The following is a 13,172-nucleotide window of genomic DNA, read 5'->3' on the forward strand; positions in this document are numbered from 1 at the left end:
GGATGATGGATGATGCGACGGCAGCCATATTGCGCCAGAACGCCCACCACACACCAGCTTACTGGTGGAGAGGAGACATAGTGATGAAGCCAATTGGTGTATATATATATGGGGATGATTAGGATGAGATTAGATTAAATGATCTGTGTTTTCCATAGGATTTTGTAAAACTATGTTGGGTGGACCTCTGACAAAATTTTGCACATTTTAAGGTTAAATGCTCAATCTGGTGCACTCTGAGAGCTCAAAATTCAGAGCTTCAACCGGCTTTAACCCATGTGCACATTGAACAAAGAAAAAGCATTGACTTGTACCTGGACATTAAAGAGGGCTCAAACATCTTTTTAGTTATGATATATATAGTCTCAGTCTACATTACATTATCACTGGTGTTTTAGGATGCCAAACTATTATTATAATAATGATTTATATAATTATTCCTATGACGTAAAATCCATATAGACCTAGCCTATAAATGTAGCCTAAAATTATTTTGCATTAAATTACACAGTATAGGAAAATTACAATACTTTTGTCCTAATTTCTTCAATTGCCAGCAATAAACCCTTGAGCTTTCATTTTGGAGAAAACACCAGATCACCATGCTGATCGCGTGAGCAAAGTGTGCACTTTTCTTTAAATAATGCAGCACAAACAGAATGCCTATATAGGCTACTTAATTAAAGTCTTTTGCTGTTTTATAAAGGCACAAAGCCATATCACAGTTTCAATTGGAGTTCGTTGGCAAAATATAACGCTAGACAGTCGAGACCTTTATGTTAGGCAATAGGCAACCGTAGGCAACTGCTTCTCCATCTTCCCACCGATTTAAAATTTCAGAGTGTCAAGTCACGCGAGTCGACATGACAGCTCGCTCAGGAAGCTACAGACACTGTTTTTGACGCGATCTAACATTATATTTTGATCGAAAGAGTTGCAAAAATCTGCATATAATTAGGAAAGTGAGGACTGCGTTTATAACGTGATCTAACCTATTTTGACGGTGCCCAGGGCCCCTTAGATGTCATGTGCCCCTGGACAAGTGACCAGTTGCCCTAATGGTTAATCCGGCCCTGTCAGCTAGACAGATATTGTGATGTGTATCATTATAGGATTGTCTAGCTATTTGATTATTGCAGAACTGCTGTATGGTGATATTATTGGTATCGTGAGCCATGTATCGTGTATCGTAATGAATCGTGAGGTATAGTGATTCCCACCCCTCACAATGCATTGCAGCCAATTTGCCTACTTGCATTTTTAAGTTACTGGCCATTCAGAACTTATTCTAGCCTAAACAAAATATCTGAATAAACCAGATTATAAAAGCCACAGTTTCGATGTAAAATGTTTTGGCCGCTAAAAAAAAAATAGGGCTAAACTGAACCCTATTTGTCACAAAATCCTCTGTGACTGCTCTTTTAAAACCGCATTTGATGGCAAACTTGACATCTTTTCTTCTCGCCACCATAATCCTTTTCTCCATGTTTCCTTTTTTGGAAAGTCATATAGTAATACTATTATGGATTTTTATTTTTATTTTTTTGCTTTGGGGCAAATGGGAATGCAAAAATTATATTAGTTGTAGTTTCCGTTTACCACTATAGTTTACCCAACTTTGACGACTTCCGCTTTTGAGAACGCCGGAAATGTGAAAAGGGCCCATGAAGGGCAGGTTTTGAATCTTTTAAACCAAATATAATATCTTTTGGTGGTAATTTCTGTTACTCTATCTCTCTTTTCTTAGAAAAACAAACAAAAATTAAGACAAAGAAAGGCAGTCATGCATTCCTTAAGAGAAAATGGCAGGCTGTAAAACACGCCATCCTCTGTGGCAGCAGAGTTTTACCTGATCCACAGCTAGATCCATCCGGTCTTGAGTCGAGGTCTCTACAGGATCCATGTGATCCACAGCCAGATCCATCCGGTCTTGAGTCGACGTCTCTACAGGATCCATGTGATCCACAGCCAGATCCATCCGGTCTTGAGTCGACGTCTCTACAGGATCGATCTGATCCACAGCCAGATCCATCCGGTCTTGGGTCGACGGCTCTACAGGATCCACGTGATCCACAGCCAGATCCATCTGACCTCAAATCTGAGTTGATGTCTCTTTCAGATCCATCTAGTCTCAGGCCGATTCCTGATGCAACAGATCTCGATGAGCCGGTTCTGTTTTCCTCCCTTTATGAAATGGGACAGAGACTAGGAATGGGAGGTTTCGGCACTGTGTTTAAGGGGACTCGCAAATCTGATGGCCAGCAGGTAGAACCATGTTTACTCTATTCACCAAATGTGAACTTTTCGCTTATTATTTCTGTAAACTTGACTTATAGATTAGCATCCACTCTTTTGACAAAAACAAGTAGGCCTAGTCAATAAATAGATAGATTGAATATTGTCATAAAAATGTCAGTATATATTTAACCCGTTTTTTTTTTTACCCTTTGCAGGTTGCCATCAAGATCATTCCTAAGTATAAGGAGGATGATTATATTGTTATTGTAAGTTGGCAAAATTAATTACTATAACTAAATACATCAAACAGAAACCAAACATAGTCGGATAACCTTTTGTTGAACATCTTTCTCTAGCCTGGCTATTCCAAGCCACTGGTTATGGAAGTGGTTCTAAATCTGCGAGTGAAAAACTCTCCGAGTCCAAGCCAGGACATTGTCCAGATGCTGGACTGGTTTGAAGAGGAACATCATCACATCCTCATCTTGGAGCATCCACAACCCTGCGAGACCTTGCTCAGTTTCCTCAAGCTCAACGGGCCTCGCTTGGATGAAAATCAAGCACGTCCCTTAATGCTCCAGGTAGTCCATGCAGCGAGACACTGCATGGGCCGAGGTGTTGCTCACAATGACATCAGGGTGGATAATATCCTGGTCAATACAGAGACGCTGCAGCTCAAACTGATAGACTTTGGCTGTGGAGGACTTATTGAAGGTTGGGATGATGAAGACAACCAATACAGAGGTTAGTTAGCTTTTTGTGTGACCATTAAAACCAGCCCAAATATGATGGCAGAGTGAGTGATCATATGTGGAGTCGAGATTATGTGTGAATCTTTCACGAAACTCTGGGCTCACTACTGAATTGGAGGCTATTATAGATTTTCTGTAATGTTATCATAAAGACTAATGCTTTATGGAGCTAATAATATGACAAAATGATTTGAATTTGAATTGTGTAAATTTGAATTATTTGCAAGTGTAATCTAACAAAACTGAATTTTAAATAGTTCTGAATTTGAATTTTTTTGGAAACGAATATTGAACATCTGAAATTTAACAAACTGAAAGGTTTTTTATGGCTGAATTTTATAGACATGTATTTTCAAACAGCTAGTTTTTGTGTTCTGAATTCAAATACTGCAAAATTTCAGTTAAAAAAAAAACGGATTCAAGTTTTCAAGATGAAGAAATTCGAAACGTCAAATTCAGTTTTCTAAAATTCAATGTCAAAACTTCAATGTCAAAAATTCAGGTCTTACAGAAAGTAGGTCACAGGGAAGAGTAGATGATCTCGGAAAAGTCGAACAGAGCATTTTGGCCAATTAGGGACTGCAGAAGTTTTCCAGTGCGAACGTGGTGGTTCAAGAGGTTGCCGCTCTCTGACTCTGATCATGAATCGCCCGGAGGTAAGTTAAACATGAATGATTTTGTGTTTGTTAGGTTAGCGTTCTCAGCACGTGATACATTTGTCTAAGCGGTCTCTGGTGTTTGTTTTAAAGTATATTTTGTGTAATATTTTGTGTAAAATTGATTAGACCGTGTCTACTACACAGACAGGACGCGAGCGGCGCAACACAGTGCTTGAAGCGACTGTTGTAAAGAGCTGGGACTAGGTCAGAAATAGGATGGGTAATCGTGTGCTGTTGGGGATTTCACTGGTCGCGTTGCACCGCTCGCGTCCGGTCTAGATTGCGTCGTACATGTAAGCATAAGGTACGAGAGGGTGTGCTATGGTGCTGTATCGTGAATACGACGCGAACCAGAGTGCTTGCAAGTGCAACCCCTTCAGACGTGACTTATTCACAAGACAGCACTAGCCTTGAGTACCGTGTATTGCTTTTCTAAAGCGATTGCCACTCAATAATCATAATAAAGCAAAACAAAAATGTATTAGTGCAACTTTCATTAAGTAAAATCACCAAAAGCCTTCAACCTTCCGCTGGAAAAAAAATAGTCCCTGGCCGTGAGCAGCAGCATAAGTTAAAATATTTCGCCTGTAATGTTAGATGGCGGCAAAGACAGTCTTTATTACTGAGTCAGTCATCAGTCAGGAGAGAAGACTTTAATATTGAAAGGACAATTGCATTATGTTGGCATTATGTATAAAACCGGGTCATCTCAGTTTGGTTGAAGGCTTTTGGTGATTTTACTTAATGAAAGTTGCACTAATACATTTTTATTTTGCTCGCGCCGCTCGCGTCCTGTCTGTGTAGTAGACACGGTGGCGTTCTAATCAATTTTACACAAAATATTACACAAAATATACTTTAAAACAAACACCAGAGACCGCTTAGACAAATGTATCACGTGCTGAGAACGCTAACCTAACAAACACAAAATCATTCATGTTTAACTTACCTCCGGGCGATTCATGATCAGAGTCAGAGAGCGGCAACCTCTTGAACCACCACGTTCGCACTGGAAAACTTCTGCAGTCCCTTATTGGCCAAAATGCTCTGTTCGACTTTTCCGAGATCATCTACTCTTCCATAAAAACCATAAGCCATAAAAACCTTTCAGTTTGTTAAATTTCAGATGTTCAATATTCGTTCCAAAAAAATTCAAATTCAGAACTATTTAAAATTCAGTTTTGTTAGATTACACTTGCAAATAATTCAAATTTACACAATTCAAATTCAAATCATTTTGTCATATTATTAGCTCCATAATGCTTTACTGATGTATTATCCAAGTGAAATGTTTGCTCAACTCTGAATCTCTGTTGCTTGCTTGGACAGGATATGTCGTGCCAGAGCTTTACGTGGAGCACAAAATCGCGCTCAGAGAGACAGTGTTGTCTCTGGGTAACGTACTGTACAGAATGGTGCAAGGCCGCTCCGCTTTCGAAAATAATCCAAAGTTTGATTCCAACTTTTTTTCAAAAGGTATGGCAATAACAATAACAAAGAGACAATAGCCCCTTTCACACATACAGTCTTTACTGGCAATTACAGGTGACTGATCATGTGTGAACAGGACCTTTTTAAATATACCGGTAAATTGGTTCCAGCAATTTACCAGTAAGCGAAGTTGTAAGATTACCAGTAAATTACCGGTATATGCGCTGTGTGAAAGCTGAATGAAGACTACCGGTATTTTGCACGTACAGAGACATAAGAAGTGATTATGTCAGAGACATAAGAAGTGATTATGTCAGAGACATAAGAAGTGATTTGGGCCAATCAGAAGCCATTGAAAGAGCAACGGCTCTGAGCCATTCATAAAACTATGATGCAGAGTCTTTACTCGGCAAAATGTCTGTTTACAAATTACTTAAAGGGGTCATATAATGGTACATGCACTTTTACAAGTTGATTGTACTGAAATGTGTGTTGGCAGTGCCTGTACACAACCATCATATAATGATAAAAATCCATCCAGTGTTTTTGTTTTAATCTCCTTATATGTTTTCCCCTGCCTCAAATTGAGCCGTTCGTTTTTGTGACGTCAATAAAACGGACGCCCCTCCCGCGATTGTTGATTGACAGCAGTGATTCAACACAGACCCGCCCTCGCTCATGAGCGAGCTGTCAATCATAGTCCGCGCGGATCGGCGCGGTCATTGTTGATATGCTGGAGCACTGTCTATGAGCAGAATGGCGTCTAAGCGATTGTGGTGTTCTGTTCTTGGGTGCAATAACGAACACAGCAGTCATTTTAATGTTCCTAAATCCGAACCGCTGAAGACGCAGTGGCTGAGTTTGTTTTCGAAGGGAATATTCCCCACGAGCAACGTCAATGCTCTCATGTTTGCCGAATCATTTCTCAGTGGACTGCTTTATAAACGAGGATCAGTGTAAAGCTGGTTTTGCTGAGAAGCTGCACCTGAATAAAGGATCGGAACCTATTCGTGTTCCTGCTGAACCTTCAGAAGAACTAAAGTGAGTGTAACGTTTTATTAATCTTTATATTAATATTTATATTAATCTTTGCAAATCGCCAGCTGCACGCTTCACGATGAATGCGTCGGTTTACACTCAGGGTACATTACAGCATGTTTTCTATGTACAACGTTCTCAATATAATTCATAATCCCACGTTTATAATGAACAGCGCGTTATGGATATTGTGTTATTGTGTTACAAACGGTGTATGCGCAGAACAGAGAGGCGGGGTGAGCAAAGCTCATGATCATTTAAAGTCATATGCACTGAAACTGCATGCTGAAAACAGAGCTGTTTTTGACCAAGTAAAATAAGTGTTTTCTTACAATACTAATGAGAATTTTTAATTAAAGTATATTACAAACTTTTAATTTAGACCCTAAAGAATCATATTAGCTTGTACAAAAATGGCATTATATGACCCCTTTAAAATCGGATTGATACTAAAGTGAACTAAAGCGCTTCTCCTTGTCCGGGCGGATGAATAGATTTGTCAACAACTTTAAAGGTCACTTTTGGTTAATGACATCCTCACAGAGTTTTATTTTGGAGCTGATGTGTGAATGGTCTGTTACCGGTAAAAAGCCAGAACGCTGTTGCTTGTGTGAACAGCACATTTTAAAATTCACCGGTAAATTCGTTCTGGCAATTTTACGGTAATTTACCGGGATTGCTAGCCTGGTTAAAACCAGAGCATTCTCAGTTGTAACTGAGTTATGGTCTGGCAAAGCGTCATAGACAAATCATTTCCAGAGGGGCGTCACCAACGGACGTCGCGGATAGACCTAAACCCAATCAGAGCGATGAAGGAGATGACGTATGCAGAGCGGCGGAGAAACATCTCCGAGTGTGGTTCTTTGTTCGGTTTTTAACTAAAAGGAAACGTTCAAATCGCTTAAAACAGACGCGATAGCTGATTCGAACGAGTGATGTTTGACGGCGGGATCCATCTTTGTAATGTAGGCTACAAAATCTGCTTCAAAATCCCAGCGCTGTCGTCATCGTGTTAAGCCCGCCCCAACGTTTCTGATTGTTGCCGCGATTTCGGCGAATTGGAAATGGGCTTGAATGAGCTCTTTGCCAGACTAACTTTCAGAGCAAATCTAAATTTGCCGGAAGTTGTCTGGGTTTTCCTAGGCTACGGGATTGCAGTGTGAAAGGGGCTAATGACACTGTTGAACACACACACACACACATACACACTGTGTCATATCATGTTTATCAAATGTAAATTCCTAAATATAAACATGAAAAATGAAAGACAAACTGTAAAAAATGATCGTGATTTTAACGGTAAAAGACTGTAAAAATGCTACAGTGAAAAACTGTTAATTGTTTAACAGAACCTTTCCTTACTATATATGGTAAATAACTGTGATAGATCTAATGGTACATTTCATGTAATTTTACTGTAAAATACCGTTAAATTTACAGTTTTTGAAAGTGAAAATGAACAACTCATTGTATAATTTACAGTGAAAAAACGTAAATTGACATTCCCACAATTCCACTTCACATTTGATGTATTTTTGTTGAAATAACTGTTTCTTCATAGTTTGCTTTTTCTAATCAGTTATGTACATTAGGGTTTTATGTGACATTTAATGTTGTTAAATGAATGTTTATTGCCTTTTTAAAATTTCATATGTGTTACCATGATGGAGTTTAATGTTTGTGTGAATCACACTGTGCAGCTTCTATATATTAATATTAACTTTCTTGTGAAAGAGCAGCTTATGATGAGCTTTAATTGATTGTGTGACTCTCATCACTGCTGTGATTGTTGGCTGTCAGTGTATTAGAATGGTACAAAACAGATATTAATACTTCAATAGGTCTGTAAATTAACATTATATCAGATAATGAAATACGGTTTATTTCTGTAAATTTTAAGTTAAGTCTGTAAAACCTTGCTACCGTAAAGTCTTGCTACTGTATTTTATACGGTACATTTCTGGCAACCACAGCTGCCGGTATTTTACCTTAAATTGAACAGATTTTTTTTTACAGTAGCTCAACATCACTGCTTCTAGTTCTGAATGGCTAGTAACATAAATATTTACTAGTCAAACTGTAAAGGAAAAAGTGATTAGTCATTAGTCATGTCATGATGACATTAGTGTGTCACATGGTCATTAAGAGCATACTTACACGACTAACCAGTGCTTTCCTCGAAACTTGAACAGAGTGTCAGGATCTGATACGCCTGTGCATGACAGATGATCCAGACGAAACACCGACGCTAGAGCAGCTGGTAGAACATGAGTGGTTTAAGCAGGAAGGGAGTCAGGTAGAGTAACACACTGTTGAGGAGGTCACTACATGTGAAATAATTCTTGCAAAAGACCAAGACCCTAACCCTATTTAATTTACTAAGCCGACGAGGAAGAGCCATTCATCAGAAACAGAAAACTACAGTAACAAATTTACTGCAAAAAGGGGCACAAATAACATAATGTAAAGGCAGCACAAATAAAATAATGCCCCGTTTTCCAGATGAGTGTTTAAGTAAATACTATTAGAAAGTTAAGTCAATTTGAGTAAAAATAATATTTTAATATAATATTGTTAATAATAATAATTATTAAAAAAGCATAATATCAAATAAATAACATTTACAAAATGTTTAAATGTCTCCTGTTTTTATTCATGTTTATATTTTGTAGCTATGTTTTTTTTAAGGGAAAGATAATTTCACTTGTCTGACCGGAAAAGTTGCCTGAATAATACGTCAATAACAAAATAAATAGCTAGGAGAGCACCGAAATTTCAGTCACCAAATATTTTCATGCACGAACGATTCTGATTTTATTACATGCAGCGTCAATTTCAATTGATAATGGATAATATATTGATGGTAACAAGGTTGTGCCAGTTGAGGCTCATGAGTCTGTGTGTGAGAGACTCTCGTGGAGAAATCACAACAAATGAGCCCAACAGAACACACAAAGAAACTCTCAAACTCGCAGAAAATTACTGCGGTAAAACTCGTTTATATTTATAACATGATATAGTGCCGTTTTCCCCCAAACCCATGTATTTTACTATGTTAGTGCAAACCATGGTTTTAAAGTTATTATTCTATGATACTTTATTACAGCATATAAACTGCATGTGTAAGAAATGATTCAGAACAAGGAACTACAAAAAACATTGGTGATAAAGCACAGGATTTCAATTGCTAATCAACAAATAAAAAAGAGCAACTTGTTCCAATGTAAAAATGTTTTACCCCTACAGACATTTATAAGCATTTTGAAGAAACAGCAATTAAACAATATTCACGACTGCACATTGTCCTCGGTATGACTCAAGTAATCTATCAAGACCTTTATTATTATTTTATGGTTAGTAAATTATGATAAATTATGCATTTAATTGTGTATTAAATTACAGATTTTACATTCTGGCATTTGTCTTATTTGCTGCAGCCTTATCATATCCACATTGCTGCACATGGGGGTTCAAAAGAGAACTCAGAGCCTTTCTTATGAAATATAAGTCGGACATTGAAGTGAATTGCTGTTTTTGTCACTCTCCTGCATGAGGAAGATGTCATTCACTTGTTTTGGCAATGTGACAACAGAGAAAGTATGGTCAGATTTGTTCATGTTTATCCAATCTTATTTTCCAAGTGACTTTTCTTTCTGTTTTAAAGATGTTTTTTCTTTGGTTTGTTTGACTAATCAAAGGAGAAAACAGGACAATATTACATAGATAATTTGTTTTTCCTACTAGCTAAATTTCACACATACATAAGCAAAAATGTAGTGGCTCTAAACCTGTCTTTTCTCTATTCAAAGATGATCTAAATACATGGAAACTATCCAAAACTCTGTTAATCCCAAAGCAATGAAAACTGTATCTCTATTCATCCTAAATGTATTGGAATTTTTTTTTTTTTTGTCACTCTGGCAACTCATTTGTGTCTGTGTATCTATCTGTCTTTTTTGTTGTTTTGTTTTTACCATGTTTATCTGTTAGGCCTATCTTTACAATGTAAAAAAAAAAAAAAAAAGTTCTTGATTCTCTGAAAAAAAAGTCCTTCAGTGAGGACTCAAACTCTGGTTATGGAATCAAACTCTGCCTAGACTTGTTGAACTGCTGTGAGTAAGTGTGAGATTAGGCATGATGTCACTGAAGCCATTTGGAAGATTCTCTCATAGAACGCCAGCTTTACACTGTGACGTCATCAACTCCGAGCGAAGGCCTATAGTCTCGCGCTCGCAATAACACTGTTCGGTTCAGTGAGAATCCGAGCGTAAGCGAAGAGCAGTCCAAAAGAGAGTTCAAAAGCTCTTCATCATGACAACAACGCGCGTTTCTCCTGCGCTGGAGTCAGTGGAGCTCAGCATGAGCGGTCTAGTGTCAGCAGGTGGCGCTCTGACAGCTGGAGGAGGAGAGATCAGCGACCCATCAGGAGCAAACCAAGAGGCTTCTCCTTCAGCCGCCGCTATGGAGAACAGCCCGACAGGTCAGTGACAATAACAACATCATATTAATAATATGAGACATTATTCATTAGTGCTGCGTTACAAACTCTATCTGGTGTGTCGCCTGCTGGAGATTTGTAACGGGCTGGTCAGAGGGGGACAATATAAAACTCACCGTGGCACACTAAAAACAGGAAAAAAAGTGCTAACCTGGACTTGTAATTAAAGATCTCTTATTTATAACCCACAAAAATTACTTGTACTTAATCAAACCCACACAATTAAATGAATTTCGTTGATGTCATTTTTTAGGTTGATATGTAGATTTAATTACATTTTTGACTTGCATGAAACCAAACCTGTTCATTTAGATGTTTTTTTTTATAGATGTGCACATTGTTTAGGATTATGAATGATATATTAGTCCGTGATATAAATAGTCCGTTTGACATTTTTCTTTTAATTAGTATTTTTATGTTTTTAATTTTTTTACTCTGTAATTTTTTGCAGTGACATTTTTGAAAATAAGTCATTTCAATAACTGACTTATAACCTTTGCATTGGCATTAAAGTGAAATTACTGAACCTAAACATATAGGAGCATGATGAAAATGCTCATTTAAAATAAAAATGACTGACGAACTTAGAGGTTTTTGCATCTGAAGTTTTCATAGTCTTCAAATAAATAAGATGACGTCACAGCTTTTATATATATATATATATATATATATATATAGGCTACACACACACACACACACACACACACACACACACACACACACACACACACACACACACACACACACACACACACACACACACACACACACACACACACACGACTTTTATACTGGACAAACTGTATATTCTATCCCCTTACACTGCCCCTATCCCTAAACCTACCCATCACAGGAGACATGCTGCATTTTTACATTTTTAATAAAACACTGCTTGGTGTGTTTTTAAAGCCATTTGAAATATGAGGACTCAGGAAATGTCCTCATTTTTCCGAGTGTCCTCATATTGAAGGTGTGTTATCATAAAAATGTCCTCAGTTGTCATGAAAACAAGAGCACACACACACACACACACGCGCGCGCGCGCGCACACACACACACACACACACACACATAGGTATAAGCTATATAAGCTGATTGTTCACATGTTTTCAGGCCATTTCAAGTGGCTGAGTTGTTTACTTTTTAATTGTCTTCCCATTAACGCCATCATTATCTTCATTCAGGCCGATTCGAAAACGCGCATTAACACAAGAGGTGGGATTTATCACACAAACCAATCATATTCAATCATAGCACGTTTTCAGATTTACTTAATAATCAACACTCAATAATACAGAGTTGTACAAACATTTAAATTACACATAAAAATACATTTTTATATCATATTTTTAAGAAAAGAATTATGTTTCTATTACAATTTGTTTAAATATAAACATTTAAGCAACGGCATTAACCCAGCAAACACAGAACTTTGGCACAACTTACCCAACCTTCTAACAACGTTTTAACAACATGGCCTAAAGGTTGCTATAACTACGTTGTGTGGTGAAGGTTGTTACAGGGTTGTCACAATGTTGACATTGAACCACCGTTCAGGGCCATTGCTTAAGTCGGTGAGTGTTTCTTTATTTTTTTCAGCTTGTTTACAGGTATTTATTATTGGTTCTTGGGTAAGTTGTTCGCAGCAGGAGAGAGTTTTTCCATCTTGTTTACTGCGTGTGCACACGTAGAGTGATGGATATATTATTTTCTAATAGATTATATGATTTTCAAGGAGTTCTGTTCGGAGACTTATTTCGAAAGATGAGTATGAAGTGATTCGTCACAATCTATATATTAAAGGGTCACTTCACCCATTTGCATTAAGGTTTGTATTGTTAGAAACCCAGTCATATATTATAATGATGGTGGAATTTTGCTTGTTTTTTTTTCTGAGATGGGAGAAAAAAGGATTTAAGTGTTTTACTTCCGTCCTACCGTGACGTAAATATCGTCATTTTGCGTCACGATAGGACGGAAGATAAATTTCATTGCATATTAAGGCCTTGTCCACACGGACACGGGTATTTTTATAACCGGAGTTTTTCCTACAGCGTTTTAAAAAAAAATCCCGTCCACACATGCTCGGTCTCCGTCTACATGAAAACGTAAAAACACGCTATCAAGCGCGGTCAAGAGCATGACACGCCAGCAGGAGGCGATATAAACCTTAAGCGTAAAGCCACGTTGGCCAATCAGAAGCGCAAATCTGACGTCAAACACAGCGGTTAACGGCGCACGCTCTGACGTCGCAAGGCAAAAACCCCGGTTTCACTGTCTACTCGACAACACTGTAACCGGCGTTTCTGAAAATCCTCACCCTGGCAGGGGTTTTCAAAAATGTTCGGTTTCAGTGCGTTTTCGTGTGGACGAACGGCCGAACCGCGTAAAAAAAGTCACGGTTATAAAAATACCCGTGTCCGTGTGGACAGGGCCTAAGAAAACTACAGCCTTTAGCTCATTATTATTCAAGGGCGTGGGACCCACTCACCCCACCGGCCTATTACAGATCAGTGGGTGGGACTAAACCTGAAGAAACTAAACTATTAATCCGCC

General features: G+C 38.1%; 1 protein-coding gene across 1 annotated transcript; it reads left to right on the forward strand.

Moving 5' to 3' along the window:
* The first annotated feature begins 2,106 nt into the window (after positions 1-2,106).
* Positions 2,107-8,423, forward strand: LOC130077873 (serine/threonine-protein kinase pim-3-like). The gene is made up of 5 exons (XM_056243272.1): positions 2,107-2,265; positions 2,454-2,504; positions 2,595-2,982; positions 4,979-5,044; positions 8,344-8,423. Exons 1-5 carry the CDS (start codon positions 2,107-2,109, stop codon positions 8,421-8,423), a joined length of 744 nt encoding a protein of 247 aa, XP_056099247.1.
* Positions 8,424-13,172: the final 4,749 nt, after the last annotated feature.

This window comes from Rhinichthys klamathensis, unplaced genomic scaffold (assembly GCF_029890125.1).
Source record: "Rhinichthys klamathensis goyatoka isolate OS25496 unplaced genomic scaffold, OSU_Roscu_1.1 h1tg000025l_1, whole genome shotgun sequence".
Classification (NCBI taxonomy): Eukaryota; Metazoa; Chordata; class Actinopteri; order Cypriniformes; family Leuciscidae; genus Rhinichthys; species Rhinichthys klamathensis.

Coding starts and splice junctions, on each gene's coding strand:
- LOC130077873 (XM_056243272.1), top strand. CDS start 2,107: ATGTCTCTTTCAGATCCATCTAGTCTCAGGCCGATTCCTGATGCAACA. Junction 2,266..2,453: donor GCAAATCTGATGGCCAGCAG/GTAGAACCATGT, acceptor TACCCTTTGCAG/GTTGCCATCAAGATCATTCC. Junction 2,983..4,978: donor TGAAGACAACCAATACAGAG/GTTAGTTAGCTT, acceptor TTGCTTGGACAG/GATATGTCGTGCCAGAGCTT.